This window comes from Colossoma macropomum, unplaced genomic scaffold, assembly GCF_904425465.1.
Source record: "Colossoma macropomum unplaced genomic scaffold, Colossoma_macropomum, whole genome shotgun sequence".
Classification (NCBI taxonomy): domain Eukaryota; kingdom Metazoa; phylum Chordata; class Actinopteri; order Characiformes; family Serrasalmidae; genus Colossoma; species Colossoma macropomum.
This window is the reverse complement of record NW_023494800.1, coordinates 11510532-11530278: the sequence shown is the minus strand read 5'-3', so window position 1 is coordinate 11530278 and position 19747 is coordinate 11510532. Positions and strand designations below refer to the sequence as shown.

At 37.6% G+C, this 19747-nt stretch overlaps 1 protein-coding gene across 1 annotated transcript in view; it reads right to left on the bottom strand.

Moving 5' to 3' along the window:
* Window positions 1–19747, bottom strand: part of cacna1bb (calcium channel, voltage-dependent, N type, alpha 1B subunit, b) — a 230221-nt gene that overhangs the window by 23903 nt on the left and 186571 nt on the right. The window contains exons 35-42 of the mRNA XM_036587925.1: window positions 18239–18349; window positions 15979–16062; window positions 13536–13655; window positions 11663–11728; window positions 8098–8189; window positions 7218–7365; window positions 5897–6024; window positions 3190–3286 (exon numbers count right to left, since the gene is read on the bottom strand). Coding sequence (XP_036443818.1) covers window positions 3190–3286; window positions 5897–6024; window positions 7218–7365; window positions 8098–8189; window positions 11663–11728; window positions 13536–13655; window positions 15979–16062; window positions 18239–18349 — 846 coding nt within the window. The remainder of the gene's footprint in view (window positions 1–3189; window positions 3287–5896; window positions 6025–7217; window positions 7366–8097; window positions 8190–11662; window positions 11729–13535; window positions 13656–15978; window positions 16063–18238; window positions 18350–19747) is intronic.

Sequence of the window (19747 nt, the reverse complement as noted above, 5' to 3'; positions counted from 1 at the left end):
TTTCATCTCAAAGATTGAGATATGTAAAAATTATGGGGAAAAAAAAGATGAATTTGCCCTTTAAATACATACACAAACATAATAAAAGTGTAAAACACAAGCCTGCGTTATTCTGACCAATAAAATGTGCTTTTGTTGGATTACATGAATGCCTTGATCCATCAAAACACCCACAGAACACAGACTGGTAAGAGGTTAATTTGCATATTGCAGCCTGCTTATTGCAAAGGCCTGTATCACAATATAGATGATATAGTGTGCTGCCCTCAACACATGCACATGTTCCACTCACACACAAAATAAAAGGGAAACATATACCGTATCACACTCAAAGGTTACAAAAAGGACAGAACTGAAGAAAAAATGAGAGAGACAAGCAGAAAGAGAGACAGAGGAGAAAGCTGGGTATCCAGTTAGATTGCGTTGTTAAAGCACGGTTAAAGCACAGCGCTGCCTTCATTAGAGCGGGCCTGCCTGGAAAGACACATTTCCACAACAACAAACAAGAAAAAAAGAGAACGAGAGCAAAAGGATTGGGGGGGGGCAACACGACTCGCTTCACTGAACGCACATCTACAGCACGATTTCTTTTCTTTCCTCCAAATCAATTCACTGCTCTCTAAAGCGATGGTGGGAGGGGTTTTGAAGCTCACTGGAGGACGTCACATGCGTGCACACACACGCGCAGGCACATTCACACGCGCATGGCTTGGCCTTGGAGAGTTGCCTGGCAGACAGCCGCTCGTATCCCTTCACTCTGAGACTCTATCCATCTAGACAGCTGGAAGAGGGTGAGGAAACTCAATGACCAAAGGCCATTCTCAAAGGGGCAGAGCAGCTAAAGCTGGGCCAGCACAGTGAAACAGGTGCTTCTCTGGAAAAGGAACCGTTCCTGCAGCCTAATTTTTCACTCTTTTCTTTAATGATGCACAACAGAGGTCACAGTAACTACATTTACATGCTCGCCAATAGCATAATATTACTCCAAATGAGGTTGCTAGCCTAACTAAGATATGATCATGTATACAGTGTGGTTTGACTGTTATGGTATGACTAATGTTTTTATTGATTTAGTGTAAGTCCATGTAAGAAAAAAAGAGACGTAATTTATTAAAAAAAATCTAAAGAACACCTATAGTCGGGTCCATAAATATTTGGACATAGACATATTATTGTTACTTCAGCTGTCTACCACAGCATACTGGAGTTCAATGAACTAAAAGTGCAGACTTTGCTTTAATCTGAGGGTGCTTGCATCCAAATCTCGTGAATGATGTCGGAATTACAACCATTTTCATATTGCACATAATCCAAAACATACCACCTTATCTGTCAAGCATGGTGGAGGTAGTGTTATGGCATGGGCATGTATGGCTGCCAACAGAACTGGTTCCTTTGTGTTTATTGATATTTATTGATATGTGACTGCTGACAAAAGCAGCAGGTTGAATTCTGAAGTGTATAGGGCTATATTATCTGCTTAAAAAATCACTGGACTGTGCTTCACAGTGCAGATGGACAATGACCTGAAGCATACTGTTAAAGCAGCCCAGGACTTTTAAATGCAAAGAAGAGGAATGTACAGGGTTGGCAGAGCTTCACCAGGGAAGACACCCAGCATTCAGGTGATCTTTATAGGTTTAAGCTTCAAGCAGTCATTGACTGCCAAGAATTTGCAGCTAAATACCAATAATGACAATTTAATACATGATAATTCTGGTTTGTCCAATTACTTTTGAGATCCTAAAAAAGGAGGTGGCATTTATGAAAATGGTTGTAATTCCTAAACTGTTCATCTGATTTGGATGTAAATACTGAAGGAGCTTTGAGTTCATTTTCATGATTAAATTTCAACTCTAATATGCTGTGGTAGACAGCTAAAATAACAATAACTTTGTTGACATCTAAATATTTATGGTTGTGACTGTACACAGTGTAACTATCATGATAGTGTAACTACTGATACTATCACTAATCCTCAGCAAAAAGTCACTGTGTCAACAGGTGCTCACTCAACTGCCCTCTATACTGTGCTGATCACGCTGACGCTCCATTAAACAGCTACGATTAGTTGAGAGAGTCAACTAGTCATTGACAATGTCAATTGTAGGGGGCAATATGGCTTCTTTCACCATAAAAGAAGAAACTGCTTGTAGCCAAGAATGGAATGGTGAAGGTACCATCACAGGGAAGAAGTGAAAGGAAATGACAGAAGGCATAATGGTTCAATTGGTCAATCAATCAAATAATTGCCAGTTGCAGCACTAGTTACAATTACACATAGAGGCAGAAAAGCACAAGACAAAAAGACAGTGACAAGCTACTGACACAGCTACAGCACAGGAAGACTGACTGCGACACTATCCAGCGAGAGAACAGCAGCTACACAAAAGGCGGAAACAGCTCAGTGACGGCTGGTGGGTTTGGGTGAGAAACAGAGGGTGGGTTGGTCTACCTTGTAGGCAATTCGCGACGGACATTTCTTTCCCAAACCTAGCGGAGGGGACATGTGGCGGAGCATTTCGTACATATCGAGGTAGGATATGTGCCCACTTCACAGGGAGGTGGCACCCACGTGCAGAGGTCAAAAGATCACATATGGAGGGGAGGGAGCAGGAAAACCAGTGGAGAATTGAAAGAAAATAAAAAGAAAAGTATGATCAGAAGGTAAGAAACAGTCATTATTTGAGTGATCACTATTCAGAGGTTTTGAGGTCAAGCTGTGGCTGTGAGACGCCATCTTGCCCACTGTGTGTTGAGATGGATCCAATACGCAAAAGAAGAAACACAAGGCCGAAATGGGGAGGTCAGGCTTGGATGATGAACGGGGTTACAGCCTTGTCCTTGTCTTTTTGCAATGCATGCACGGACAAAGTTGACTAACCAATCAAACCCACAGAAACAAAGCTCACGTTGCACAAGGAACAGCCTAGTTTGGGCTTCTAAATTGTCAATATTGACAGTAAACACAGCAGAAGTGCTTACTGAGGACATATAGGATTAGCGCGGGACATAGTATGCAATGTGGCTTTGTTTCCTGCAGTTTCCATGGTTACCCATATTTCAATTAGTAGAGGGTGTAATCCAGTCAAGATGTCCGGTCAGTCAGTATGATAACCAAGCAATCTATGGGCATTAATTAGTACTACAGCACTGCCCTTTTCAGGGGCAGTGTGTAAGATTTCAAACCTTGTATGCCACCCTATTAGGGCAGTTCTTTCCTAAGCCAAGTGGGGGCGAAATAACACGCAACAAACTGTACATATCCATATAGCGTATCCTTCCGCTGCAAAAAACAGACATAAGTTAGGCCACAATACATGTCTTACATTTTTTTGAGACATTCCACCATTACAGTACCCTTATTTGGCCCACCATAAAATGTTCAAATATATCATTTCTCTTTAAATTAAAGTCTTTTGTTTACTTTTTTGACAAGGTTTGGTATTTTAAAGTTGCATTATGTATTTATGTATGTATTTTTGTTAAAATTAGAGTGACACTGGAGTAAAATTATTTACACTCCTATGTCCCACATTGTGTGTTCCACCCTGTTACTGAACCTATTGACCCATGCAAAAAAATGACCTTGCTTTTGTCTGCAGCTCTTCAAAGTGGTTTGAGGAATGAAACTGGAAACTGGAAATGAACAGTATTTTGCTTTGAACAAAAATCCATCAGAAAATGTAATCATCTTTAACAACAGGAATGTTACCTTGAAATCTCTTTTAGCGGTTAATAATAATAATAATTATTATTATTATTATTAATGAATTAATTATTTTTCTTTGTCTAGCCCAACAGCTTATTGTTTATGTCTTACCTTCAAATTCTCAAATGATTTTCATGTCTAGTGTGATTTCATTCAGCATGTCATTTTACAGATTTATGTGTCATGTATGTCATATTCTTGTACTTAGATTATACAAACTCCACTCCAAAAAAATTGGGACAGTACACAAAATGCCAAAAAAAAAATAAATAAAAAAAACAGAAAGCAGTAATTAGTACATTCGCTTTGACCTGTATTAAATTGAAAACTGTATAAAAACACAATGTTTGATGTTTAAATTACAAACTTTGCATCTAGCACCCCCATCCTCTGATTATGCAGCCATGATGTTGTAAACTTACAGAATATTTCTTGCCATTTTCATGTTAAAATGAGCATAGACATCCATGAAAAAGATGTCATCTAAAAGGCAGCATATGTTGCTCTAAAACATGTATATCTTTCGGTGCCTTTATTGTCCATGCCATGAAAGACCCTGGCTTTTGAACTTCATGTTGGTCACAACCTAGATGGTCCTTTACCTCTTTAGCCCAGAGAACCCTTATTGCCATAAATAATCTGAGATGTTCACTCTTTAGACCACAACACGCGTTTCCACTGTGTATTAACCCATTTCAAAAGAACTCAAGCCCAGAGAAGTCAGCAGCGTTTCTGGACGTTACTGACATATGGCTTCTGTTGTACAGAGTATAGTCTTAACTTGCATTTGTGGATGCAGAGATGAAGAGTTTAATGACAATGGTTTGTCAAAGTACTCCTGAATCCCTGAGTTGATATCCATCACAGAGGCATGCTGATTTTTAAAGCCGTGCCATCTGAGGGATGGGCATTCAGGTGTGGTTTTTGGCTTTGCTTTTTATGAACAGAAATTTTTACAGATTCCTTAAAACTTGAGAATTTTATGCACTGTAGAGCATGAAATACCTAAAATCCTTGCAAACAGGTGGACTATTTGTCTATGCATTTTTTTGAGTTTCGACCTACTGTTGCTCATAGAGGACATTCACATAGGCATTTCCTGGATGCTCCTTTTATACCCCGTACTCTTGTACTGTACTTTACCCTGCTATATACCCTGCACTCTTACATGATTTTGTTTGTATCACCTGTCATGATGCGAGAAAATGTAAAGCCAGCTAGCATGTCTATGCATTTTTAAACAGGAAATTTGCTAACGTTGCACATGGGCTTATTTTGACTATAACAACCTTTGGTAAGTTATTATGGGCTATTTTGTGGCTGTATATCTATTTTCAGGTCTAATTTACTGATTATGAACAGTAAAATTCCAGAAGATGTACGTGTGTATGCTCTTGATAGAAACACAACTGTGGAGTCTCATGCCTTTACATACGTAGTATTTTATATTTTATATTAGACCTGCATACAGTTCTTTTTTTGTTTAGTTGATTTCAATTTTGTTTAGCTGGTTTATCAACATTATGTTGAGGCTAGAATGTAAGAACAGAAAATAAATAAATAAATAAATATATATTTTGCTCAGAGCTGCTTGTTTTTGAATTCTGTTTCTGAGCTCTGGGGGGCTTATTTTTATTTTAGCCATGCCATGACAAAGGGCTTTGTAATGTACAACTTTTTATTATTTTCTAATCTGTGCATGCATTCTTTAAAAATGTATGATTTATGGTGGGACAAAAAGGTACTCTGTTGGTGAAATGCCTCTTTTACAGTGAAACAGGTGTTTCTGTAGTGAGCAGTCTGACATAGGAACCAGCAATGCAGTTATATGCTTGTTAAAACTACACATTCTCAAACAGTTCTGAAAGGACATAAACCAACAGCTCTTTATTTATTTTTTACGCAATGCTATGTGTGTCTGAGCTCAGCTGGTTTAAGCTAAGCAGACAACAGAGGCTTTACACCAGTCAGCTCTACAAAAAGTCTCATTGTCGTCATGCAGAACATCAGATTTACATGTGGCAGCATAGACACATCCTTGGAGTCCTGCTTTAGTTTAGTGCCATGGTCACTCAGGGCCACAGCTCAGTGTCTGACCTATTCCGTTTTACTTCAACTCTCTGTCTAAAGCTGTTCACTCTTGTTAAGGAGGGACTAACTCTCAGGAGTGTGTGTGATGCATACCAGGCAGCAGGGTCGTACTCGGCCCAGACCCGGATGAACTCGTCCAAGTGGTGAGGTCCGAGGATGGAGGCGTCTCGAGTTAAGTACTCAAAGTTGTCCATGATGACAGCCACAAACAGATTCAGCATCTGAAGGGGAAGAATTAAAGAAATATTCCAGCATTTGGACTCAAAACAGATTTATAATAGATGTCAATGGGCAGATGCTGAAACTTCCCACTGTCTTCTGTTATAAGTGAGTTTTGAGTTGCTTTCTAAGCTCATGGAAATATGCTGAAATTACTGTCCATGATAACTGACCATACAATTCAGATGCGGCAGACAGAGGTTAAGCTAATATCCTGGAATGTGAATAGGGTATTTTTTAAAAACAACAGACATCATAATGAATCTCTGCCAAATGCTTACTGATGTTCTTACAAGTTTGAAAAAAAAAATTACATTTAAATATGTAAATGAAAATGTTATCTAATCAAATATAAGCATATTCTACATAAGCAAAATTCTACATTACATAAACGCATTAAAAACCACAAATCTAGCTTTTGGATGATGTTAGAATTGTAAGAAATGTTTATTTCATTAGGTGGAAACAGGACAGTTTGCTGGGATTTCATTCTTTTAGTGATTAACTACTTTTTGCAAGCATCCCAGTGGCCATTTTGCCAGTAATCCAGATATATGAATTCCAAATATAAGATTTTGGTTTTTTTAGTTATCAAATTTAATTAATTTAAGGCTCAGCTAAGGACCCAAAACAGGCTAAAACTGCATTTTACGGCTACTGTAAAAAGACTTAATATGAAAATGTTTACTGGTCTTTTCGTAGTTATACTCTAGCATAAATCCACCAGTTAGCAGTAAATTCTTTCTGTAAAATCCTTCAGAAGAGGGTGAGGTGTGATCATGTAACATTTTTGAATGTTGCTACTCCAGAAGCAGAGATTTTTAGATAAAAGCTGATTTTGAGAAAAACGATTTTAAGAATGGGACTCAGAACTGCATCACGTGGTGGGATCTCAGAAAATATGCTTCATTTGTGTGAATGTTGTCATTAGTACAAATGAAACATATATTTGGATAGTCCACTTAGTTTCTACATGACAAGCTTTCTAGTGATATATGACAAGACATGGTTGTACCAGTGTTGTGCAGATAAATCCACACATTAAAGCTGCTAAATTTGGAAAAGACAATAATGGAAGCTAATTGACAGTGTACTTGGTAATAAACACATTTCTGTAAGTTTAACTGTTTTTATGATTGCAATTTAAGCTGCCATTAGCCAAAACTCTGAAAAATGTATGTGTGTGTCCACCTACCAAAAATGAGCAGAGGAAGATGAAGGAGACGAAGTAGAAGTACGCAAAATCACTGCCACACTCTTTCCCCAAGCCTGAGAGCGGGTCACATTGCTTTACACTCAGACACGCCAGCATGATCTCATGCCAAGCCTCACCTGTGGCACTCCTGATGTTCACATACACAACACAAAAATAATACAAATATTTTTAGATATTTTAGATGCTCACAGCATATATAACTAAGCACCTCCAATGGCCATTCTCCCCTGTAAGTCCTTTTTGGTCTAGAAAGGACTTATCTGTGTCCAGAAACACAGCCCTGATGAAAATGGGGTGAGGAAATTCAAATGTACAAGCTGCAATCCAGCATCTTATAAAGATGGGAACACTTTATCTTTTATTGATGATTATTGACAGTGGCCTTAATATTAATAGCCACTTACTGTTTTCTGTATGTATAATTGATCTGGTTTCACTTAGCTGGCACAAACAGCAGCATTTTTCTTAATGTTAGTGGAATATACAATGACTGAGACTTTGTTAGCCCCTCTAATGCAAATGGGAACGTTTCCTAGGCGCACTCAATACTGAAGACAGGTAGATATATGATATTAAATTATAAAAATATTTTTTTATAATATTTCTCTTTACTGCTAATAAAGTGAGATTTAATCCAATTTCTACATTTTGTAAGTGTTTATGTATCAGTATGGGAATTGCAAGATATGTACATAAATAATACTTGAAATTGGCATTGGCCCACAATTCCCATATTGCATCTCTAATATTTATCCATTACTTTGTCCTGATTTATCAAATTTTTCAAAACTGCATCACTTTACCCCAAAAGTCAATTGAACCCAACCACCATAAACCTGCAAAAAGCATTTTTTTTTACCTGAACAGCAGCATTAGTGCCTGAAAGAAGGTGCGGAAGTTGTTGTGGTGGTTGATGGCTACCTCTTCATTTAACTCAATGTTTCCAAACACCTGATAGAAAGATAGAAACTCTGTTATGGCAGGGCGCAGACACTAGGCCATCCTCATTATTATACAGCACTGACACTGCACTGAAACACCTGGAGGTGCCATGTCAATAATTCATGCTGCCTGCAGGCCAGACCACTCTCTGCATTTGCTCAGTGAACTCACCTACAAACACTAAACTCTCTGAGATGTCAGGATGGGCGATATATCAGGAGCATAATGTTCTGTATCACAGAATTCTTCCCTTTAGGCGCTGCTCATTTGATAAAAACACTAAAAATGTTACAAAGGCCCATTTTTCATACCAGAATGACAATATTTTGCAAAATTACCGTGATATGCATTTACATCCATCACACAACCATACTGTTTTATTAACTCTTGAGAAGTTGCAGTTATTGATAGCGATAACAGAAGCATGTAGTGATCTTATATAATGTTAACTTTCATTCGATACTACATTTGCATTTTTAAGCAGAAGAGGAGATATTTACTTTTACACTTTAAATCAAATAACAAATGAGCTTACAAAAGCCTGAATACAGAATCTAAATTGAATGTAAAGGAAATTCATTGCATAACTATGTAATTAACTATGTAATTACAGGTATATAACTATGCAAATCCCAAGTCAAAGAGAGGAAAATCATCAAAGGTGCAGCACTGACCACAGTCTAATAGGTCAATTTCATATGATGAATAACAAACAGATTGATTTGTCATTTTTATTTCATTATTTATTTTTGTTTCTGTGAATATCACAACTGGATACCACCACGTTTGAGTCTTCAGCAGATTTCAAGTAAAAAAATAGACCAACTGTGAATGAAAAACTCTGCTGGATGTTGATTCTGATACTACTGACATAAGCAGGAAACGTTTTTGCAACTAAGATGCAATGTTCTATTAGAATGATGTGCTAGTGTAGCATCCTAACACAGCACCTTAACTAACCTTGGGCATCAGAGTTTTCTAACATTAGCTAGGTGAAACATGAACCTGACAGTGTTTCAGCAGTTAAGGCTTTTAACAAGTACTCTTGTAAAAATTTAGCGCCAAAATCAGAAAACATGAGGGCTACTGATGTCAGACTTTCAAAAAGAGGTTTATACAATTGTATTTTTAGGTCTACTCATGTTGTGTCCATCCAGAAAAGGATGGATGGGAGAGGAAACAACAGAGAAGTAGCTTAGGTGAGCTTGTGAATCAGACTGCCAATAACCAGAGACGCACTGAGTTACAGTCACAGCAATGCATACTCCAGTATTGTACAGTAAAGTGGATGCATTGCATAAATGAATAATTGTGCATGTTTCAACATTTAAAAGTCATATAAAATACAGATCTCCCTCTCTTTGTATCTATAGCTTGACATACACACATACAATTGTATGCAAATGTTTGGGCACCCTGATCACATCATACAATTGGTAATTTTGTAAGTTAAAATACTCACATACAGAAAACGCACCTCTGTACATTTTAATGTATAAATATTGTTTATTTGCTGAGTTTAACATCCTGGAAAAAGAATGAAACATAAAATGTATCCTCTGCAATTTACATGTAAGTTTAATTTTTTCCAATATTTTAAACTTAGCAAATAAGCTACTAAAATTAGCAGAAAAACACTGTATTCAAGGTTGTTCCCTGTAGAGAACGTGTTAACTTATTTTCACTCAGAAAATTAACAAAACACTTTGACTAGGATGTGTTCAAATGCCTGCATACTGTACGTATGTATGTATAAAACTGAAGCGGCTGCCCTGGGCTGGCACAGATTTATAGTAAAGCCACTTTTTTTTCTTAGGACTACACCACTGGTGTGAAGGGCCGTGTTCTAAGCAGGTTCAGTGGTGTGTCTCAGCATATGGGTGATTATACAGCTCACTGATTACGCTGCTCCTTTCATTCCATAAGATGCAATTAGCATTGATTTACAATGCCATCCTAATCGGCTGAATGGCAGACGCTCTCCTTTCAAACACAATCCAGGAGATTGCCTGTGCGCTGCTAAACGAGCAATCAAACCTAAAGGCTGAATTCATCCATTAGTGTGAAGAAACAGCTTTCCTGCTTGAAGCTTTCACTGGCACAAATCCTGCAGTCCACTATCCATGCCATTCCTCCATGACATTCCAAAGGCACAAACTGCTAACTTGCTGCTATCTTTAATTTCCAACTTCAACTGTGTGGCAGTGGAGAAATGGTGAGCTGGGCCAACTTTCACACATCAAATATTGGCAAATACTGGATTGAAGGGTCCCAAGTAGAGGTTCAGGCCTGTATCTCAGCATATGGGTGATTATACAACTCGCTTGTTATGCTGCTTCCCTGTCCATAAAATGCAATTAGCATTGATTTACACTGCCGTGATAATTTACTGAATAACTAACTTCCAGACACACAATAGTTTGAAACAGTTTCTTTCAATGTGGTACATGCCACTCCCATTGCAATTAATATAGTAACAGATGCACCATCATCATTATCCCATTAATCAGCTAATCTACATAATTATTTTATTCATATGCCTTAAGAAACAAAATATGTAATATAGAAACTATGAAATATGCCTTAAATCTGGAGCATCATATCAAAAGACCACGTGAATAAAAGTGCTAATGTTGTTTTGCTTTTTATAACCTGATTAGGGTTGTCACGATTATTCAATTAAACTTGATTACATGATTCAAAAAGAAAATATTGATTCAACTCAATGAATTGGCAATAGTTAGTTGGCAATTTAGATTAATTTTCCTATTTGTCTCTCTTGCAGTATGAAACAGACACTGATGGACGCAAACATTCACAGCTGTATGCAAAAATATGAACAGCCTTGATCAAACAAGTACTGTTGATTTTCTAAGTGAAAAAGTCAACAAATGCATCAAAACAAACATGTTAATTTTAAGCCAATTTTAGTGCAAAAGTTCTTTGTTTGCTGAACTTAACATATTGAAAAAAAATCAAAAAGCGTATTAAATGTGCCATAAATTTTACACAAGCTACTTTTTATGTTTTATTTTTTTAAATGTGTTAAAAATGTTATGCTAAATTCTGCAAATACTCAGTAACTCTGCAGTATTTGTTCATTTGTTTCCTCTAGATGATGTGTTTTCACTTAGAAAACAAAGAAAACACTTAGAAATGCTATTTGACCGGGGTGCACAAACTTTTGCATACGATACTATTTGTATTTTTCCTATACAACTATCTTTTCCCTATACAGTTTTGGAGATCACTGCAAGGCTATACATGGTTTTTATTGTTCATTTTCAATGCTTTTTTATTAAATCTCTGATTACTCAACAAACTGACAAAATCACTGATTACTAATCCACTAACAAATCATTTTTCAAAGAGGACAGAGAAAAGCTGATCCTACATCAGATGCTTCATCTACTCTGGGCTGGGATGTGATTCTGTAAATGACAGTGGCTGTAACTGGTGTGCTGGAAGAGCCCAAGACTCACCTGCATACCAATGATGGCGTAGATAAAGAAGAGCATGGCAATCAACAGACACACATAGGGCAGCGCCTGTGGAATAAAAAAACAGCTTTAATCTTCCAGGCAGGGGTGGCAAAATGTACAGGAAAAGAGTACAATAGTGAACCTTATCAATGAACAAAACTATGTCAACAACCACACTGAATAGCAGTATTAATAATAAATGAGATTAGCTCAGGCTCTGTTATAATTTTGACAGAATAAAGGCCTTTCAGTCATCTCAGCAGATGGCACTCAGTAGGCGTCTTGTTATTTAGACTAAAAGACTATGTACACTTTGCATTAACATGCATCCCATGTCTGGATCATTCTGAATATCATCGCTGTCTAAAAAAACAAAAAAAAAGAAAGAAAAGAATCTCCAATATAGTAAAATTACAGGAAGACCAAATGTTCCTAACTTTTAATGTGAACGTAAAGAGATTTCAATCATTTTGGAGCATTTCTGTCCATTCATCATAATTTTTTTACACAATATAAAGAGCAGCTGCAGTATTCAAATGACGTAGAAAAATAAAAAAAATTTTTTTTTGGACAATGACAATGTTCTTTGGCTGAATTCCATCAATATGTTTCACTAAAACACATCTGCCATTTGAGCAGACCTGATTTTAATTTCTTATGTAAAAAGCGAATCAACATCTACAACGTTTTCAATTTGCTTCTGTTTACTTTTTCCCCTTGTTACTACACGAATGGACACTAATCAGCCCAGAGTTCAAGAACACACATTTTCCACCTTACTGTCCACCTTATTGTCCATGTTATGTTTCCTTGTTTGTCCTTTCACCTGCTAGTTAGCGTTCAGCAGACACATTTCTGCTTACATAAGCGTATGCAGACATAGAAAAGGCATTCCATTTACACCTGTGTTAAAAATAAATTCTCTGACTACCTTTGAATGTGTTTTTTAGGGATCCGACTGTAACCCGATCACAATGCATTTTGCAGCTGTTTACACCTGGCTTTAATACTGTCAACTGAAATCCGAATGTGATGCTATCACTGAAAATGCAAAGTGTAAACGGCCTCTAGATGTTCAGATTTCAGTCATACACTTAAAAACAAATTTTCCTAAATGGTTCTTTGCTTGGATGTACAGTTCTAGGAAGAAACTTTAAAGGACCCATATCATGGAAAACCAAACTTTTCACTTTTTGCAAAATTAAACAGTGTGTTGTAGTAAGAAAGCATTGCTACAGTTTCAAAATGCACCACTCATATCTGCCTATTCAGCCCACAACAGTTTAGCCCTGACTATTCGCGCTGTTATACAGAACGTTTCAGGTTGGGCTGCTGTTTGAATGAGCTACTACACAAGACAGCCACTCAGAAGACAGCTCAGGTACACAGTAACTAAATTCACTCCCCAGTCCATACAGTCTATATATAAAATAGAAGTAGCAAAAACAGTTTTTTTAAATATATTGTTTTTGTGACATCATGAAATCCAACATATTTATGTAAATCCACCTATTCAGCCTACAGCAGTTTAGCCCTGCCCATTAATGTTTAATTTATGGGACGTTTCAGAAAAGAGCCAATTAACATATTAGCAATTAAAGGTACAGTAACAAAAATATCCTGTTCTAAGGCATAATGAAAGGCTACAAAAAGGTAAAAATGAATTATAACCATTTTGGTACAGAAAATCACAAAAATAGGCAGAAACACCGAATGCAAGAAAAATACAGGATATGGGCCCTTTAAAAACTCTTTAAGAACTATTAAAGTTATGTCATGTGTAAATAAATCACCAGCATTTAAACACTATCGAGGTCTATTCTAATTCATGCAAAGTCTGCATTCTTATAGCCTTGAGCACAGAAGTCCTGACCTTGAAGGACTGGACGAATGTCCAGAGCAGGATGCGGATGGTGTAGCCTTGCCTCAGGAGCTTGATGAGGCGAGCTGCTCGAAAGAGCCTCAGGAAACTCAGATTGATCAGCTTGTCCTGCTGGGAGAGATTTGGTACAGGTTAACCGCTCAAGCCTGGCTCTGCGCCCGAATCCCTCCTGCCTCTCAGTCAGAGTGTGAGAATCTGTTTAGGCTTATTATGCATTACAACAGATGTTTCCAAAATTGAAATCAGCAGATTTCAATTTCAGTTCTTATGGAGAAATGATTTCTGCTGACCATTTTCATGCAATTTAGTGCTACTGATCATTAATGATGATGTTCAAAAAGCTTTAGCTGGAACCATGCACCCGTACTACTCAGCAGTAGCACTTGTGTGTAATACGTAGAATTTGTAACGAAGAATAAAGAACCAAAAGTAAAACGCATTCAAAATTAGTTCATTCCCACAACCGTGCAATAAGCATTGACAATCCGGATCAATATGTAAATCAGTACCCAAAACATCAGAAACTGGAACTGCATCCTGAAAACCAGCTTGACGGATAAAAAGGCGATTGTCCACATACAAGCAAACATGACGGGACAGAGAGAGAGAGAGAGAGCGGGAGAGCGAGAGGCAGTCCGGACAGATGGACAGAAGCAGAGCAGGACAAATAAAGCCACTTACCGTCTGTAGAGTCCATTTGGGAGAGAAGGGGACAGGTGCCAACAGAGATTTAGCATGGAAACAGAGTGACAGTGAAATCATTAGGAGGGACGAGAGTCTACTCTGACACACTGAGACTCAACTGTCAACACTCATCGGGAAGATTACATACTGTCGGCAGAGCTTCAGCAGATGATTTTCCTCTTCCAAATTTGCTGAATAAACAATGGATAAAATAAGGCCTGAAACGGGAATTACCGTAGACGGGAAATGGGCTTATAAGCCGACTGAAGATGAAAGTCCAGTAGAACTGACCTATCCAAGCTCCACATAAAAATCCATTATTTTGTAGCAACTGTTGCAAGGTTGGACAAACTTTAAAGAACGTTGGCAAAAATCCAATTCAATCTAATGAGAAAGCGCAGCACAATTCGCTTCCAGTTTAAAATGATAGCAAGCAGGACTACGTTATGATAATTAACACTAGGCAGGCTATTACCATGCTAACACTAGCTTGATTACATGACTAACTATAGCCGATCTAACAACGTGATCGGTCTCATGTATACAAAAAATATTCATAAATATACACAAATATAACTTTACATTAACAGTGTTGGGGGTACAAAGTAACACTTTCTTCTGTAACACAGTACCGTAACGCACTACAGTTTAAATTCTTAAAACCACATTAGTTAATGACTTAATAAAAACATATTTATTACCAACAACAGCTGACTGCATGACTAACTGTAAATAAGAATGTGCAGTATTAAAAACAGTCAACTTAAAGACTAATCTGTTGAAGCATCTCATCACGCTAGCATAAAAACTGATGGATTAAGATCCCTGTGTTGAAGAAGAGAGACACCCCTCACCGAAACAAGCCAGACTTAATTCTCATTTAGAAACAGCTCTGAAAGCTTAACGTTTTATTCACAAAGATTTTAATGTGAGGCACTGTTTTTATTTCTATTGGCTAGTTTTGAGGTTTCCAAACAGCGTCAGCCATTCATCATTTTTATCAAGCATAACCATCAGCGTCTTTCAAAGGCAGGGATAGTGAAATGCCTTTTAAATGCTGTGAACTATTTCTTTGTTAATAAAGTACTGAAGATATCTGTACAGTGGATTTTACAGAGCATGTGGATTTTACAGAGTAACAGAAGTAATGAGTAATGAAATGATGTTTTCCAGAAAGTAATAAGTAAAGTAATCCCACTACAGTTTGAGACACGTAATTAGTAACTTGTAATGCATTACACTGCATTTTTAGACAAATTATCCCAGTACTCAAAATGCCTAACATACTTTAAGTTGTGTGCTACAACTTCTGATTAGGTTCAATGAGATTTTTGCCATTGCTCTATACATCTTGTCGAAACTACATAAGTAGTTGCTACAAACTACATTTGTGAATGGAGCATGCATTGATTAAATCGCATGATTTAGACCTGAAATCCCAGTGTCATGTTTGTTAGGTGCATATTTTGACAGTACTCTGGAGGTTGTACTAAACCTGTTTGTCTGAGAAAGTGTTTTACTTTTTTAGATCTGCCTGCACCTAAACTGTATCATCAACCACAGAGTGAGAAAGAGAAAGCTGCAGACACACAAATACACAGATAGAGACACAACACTGAAAGCCTGTACATGAAGACACTGTCATTGTCTTTGCATGATTCTTTACGCCAGTCATAAACCCACTTATGTAGAGCCTTAAGATGACAGCAACCCTCCATTCTTCTCTTCTAGAACAATCGCAACTGCTTACCTTGATCTCCGTGACCAGGATGTCAGTAATGCTGCCCAGTACGGTCACAAAGTCAAAAATGTTCCAGGCCTCCTTCAGGTAGTTCTGGACACATTGAGAGATTGAAATGGGTAAGAGAAATATATCTTAGCTTTTATAAGAAGACCTTTACTACACTTCATTAACTTTTATTTTTTTTATTTATAACGTGAAAATTTATATTGTGTGAAAACTAACACTATCTACATAATGACTTAATGACACCAGTGTGCAAAATACCCCCTCATATTCGGGGGGTCCTATGTTGGCTGGCTACTCCAGCATTGACTAGCTCTCTGCTTAGTTAAGAATACCAAAAACAGAAGCTCGCTGGGTGAAGCGACCTGAACAACCACCTTCCCCTGAATTTGTATTTGAGCGTCTATTTTACCCCAGCAGACAACATTATGTAATAATAATTTCATTTTCAGGGACTCCCCAGAAATCAGATTTTGAGACATTCAGGGGATGCAAAAGGTTAATTAGGAGGTTCTGGACACCTCAGGATCCCCTGTATTTCACATCCTGCATAACACATAAGCATTGAATTAAAAGCAATGCTTTTTATGAACAGATTCCTTGTCAGATACTGTGCCTCTAATCACAAGATGACTTAAGACGTTTTATGAAGTAAATGTCAAACAATTAGCATTTCGCATAAGGGCATAGGGGCCTTAAGCTAAAGTGGCAGACATTTATTCAATTTATAATAACGCTAAAAAAGCATCATTCCTAAGCAATGAAGTGTTTAAGACTGAGGCCATATATGTTTTAACACTTTAACAGAAACTTAAACTCAAGTAAAAATATGTAGTGTTTTAAGTAGGCCTCTGTCTAGCCTACTATGAGCTCCATTACTTGAGAATGACGCTTCATTGCTTCATGCTGCAGTGTTATGAATGAAAGAAATGTCCATTGGCTTCAGTATAAGGGGCCTTATGTTAATGCAATGTAATTTACTTCACAAAGCATCTTATGTGATCTTGCGATTAACGACATAAGCTGTTCATAAATTCTCACATATAGCTTTATAAATATGTTACTCAATACTTACACAGGTGTTATAAAGTCCCTGTGCAGGTAGCCTTCAACTAAAGTATTACCATAAAAAAAATTATATTGTAACTAAAAGAAAAAATGAACTGTATTTTTCAGCATCTTTATTTTTTTCCTTGAAAAATCACTGCCCTTAAAGATCAGTGTGAAATCAGTGGAACCAGAGATTGGTTCTCTGGACCACTCCTGAGCTTAAAAACAACCTTCACACCTCATCAAACGTATCAAACTCAGAGTAAGTGGTACCCAATTTGGAAAAAAGCTCTAGTATGAAAACTCCCCTGCTACTGCGTCACCTGGAAATATGTCATTATGATTTCCAATTCATGCTAAATCACAAAGAGAAATTTTAATATCCAACTTTTAAGTATTTTTTAAATTGCAATTAACAGATTTTAAGATTTTTTCCCCTTTTTTAAAGGTACTTTTTCAGAGACACCAGGTGTTCCTATGAAAGCAACGATATATCACAGAGAGCAAAAAACAAAACCAAAAAAGACACGAAATTCAGGGCTCCCTCGAGTAGCTCTCATGGATGTCTGAAAACACATACACACTCACAGGCACAAATGTACATACAAACTCATACACTGCTGAATGGCGGAATGGCTCTTGCGTGACAGGCCAATCTGTCAGGAGTTTCAGTCACGTCTCCTCAACGCTAGTGATTTGTTGAGCCGTGGCTGCCCAGGGCTTGGAACAACAGCAGCGAGGCGTTCCCGTCTGCCGGCAGCTCAGAACAGGTGGAGGTAAGTGCCTCATGCGGGAAGAGAGCCATCTAATAAATGAGGCTCCTAAATGGAAATGGAGCCTGAGATAGGCCTGCTGCTGCTGCGGGCTGGAGCAGACGCCACTGAGAGCACAGATTTATGTGCCACTGGCAGTGCCCCGGCTTATCCATCAACCAACACAGTTCACAATCTTTCACCAAAAACCTCCTCTTCCTCTCCGCCTCTCACGTTCTCTCCTCCTGTCTGTCACTAATTCTTCTACATCTACTTAAAGTCAGTTCCAATATCAGATGTGAAAAAATACACTAGTAAACTACACCAACATCAAGAGGATAGTTTGAGTTTGTTGCCAGAACCTCTAATATCTTTTTATCAGGGAAGGGTTCGTTTAGATTTGTGTGAAATGTAAAACAGTAAAGAAACAAAGATGCAGTGCATGCTGTAATGTTCCTCACCAGCAGGCCAAAGGCGATGATCTTCAGGATGCATTCCAGAGTGAATAGGGCAGTAAAGATGACGTTCAGCCACTTCAGCATGTCCTCATAGGGCGTTGGAGCTTTATGGAACTGCAAACAACAAGGAAGTGGCATCACTAAGGCTTACTGTTCAGTAACTACAGGGACTTCAACGCAAACTAATACAATAAAAAACATAATAAAAAACACAAAAAGCAGAAAACTGCGTTTGAACCTGATTAATCTGGACAGTTTTGGTTCTATGATTTGATGGCTGAGCCACATTCTATGCCACTGTACAATACTCAGTAGACACATATGCATGACTGCACACATTAATTGGATTCTGTATTAATGTGCCAAAAATTAACAAATGATATCATATTTATAATAATAAATTGAATTATTTGTTAAACACTAGTGTATCATACTGTATTTTGTCACCATTTTATAAATGTCATCATAGATATCATGCATTACAGTCACAACTGTGTAAAAAACACCCTCATTTATGTCATTTCCAGTCAAAATGGCCATTAAGTACAAGTCATTCATTTTTCATATTTTTGAGCAGATCATATATGAGATAATGCAGTAAGATAAAAGTGCAAAACTTCAAAAACAAGAGTTTCCAAAAGAATGTGAAAGGATACAGAGGAAATGGGACTCTAACAACTGTGCAAGACCTGGTAGACCACCAAAACAGTCACCATCAGATAAACAGCACTTAAAGCTTTTATCTTCGAAAGTTGAAAATCAAGCTCCACTCTTGATTCAGATCTTAGAGTCCACAGATGTTTCTGTGCAGTCAACATTAATTTCATAAGTTCATGTGTGCCACTGAGTAACTATCTATAGCCTCTGTGTATCTTTGCCAGAGCCTTCACTCACACAAAGTGCTTTCTGAACTGAAGAACTTTGTCTTGGTCTTACATGTACAAGTAACAACATTCTCTAAAAGCCAAAATTCATCAAAATGACATTCTTTAAAAAGCCAAAAATGAAAGAAAAGGAAATCTCTGAGTTATCACAACAATGCTGATAGTTCAACAAACATGCTTTGGAAAATCAATACTTGGATGTCTTCCAGTCCTTTCTACATTTTCTTAATAGGCGTAGGAGTGGATAAAGGCCGTTATGGGGATGGTGCAGGGAGGGTTCCCATTCTTTTTTAACTGCATTGTCAATAATGAATGAAAAAGCTAGGCACCAGGCCAATACTTGGAGAAAAGGGCACAGGCTCTATGACACAGTATAGGGTGAGTGAGTTTAGATCTGAATTAAGAGATATTGTCCAGAAGAGACTTATCCATGCTCTGCCCACAAACATGTTTTTTATAGGAACTATTATGAAGTTGGACAAGCTGTGAAAAATAAAAAACATTCAAACAAATACATAACGGCACATTTTGCTAGCTAAATAACGTTGACTTTCCAATTTAAATGCTATGCTACACAGCTGACAATGGTGTACTTGCCCCCAAGCTATCAACTTGTTTACACATCCAA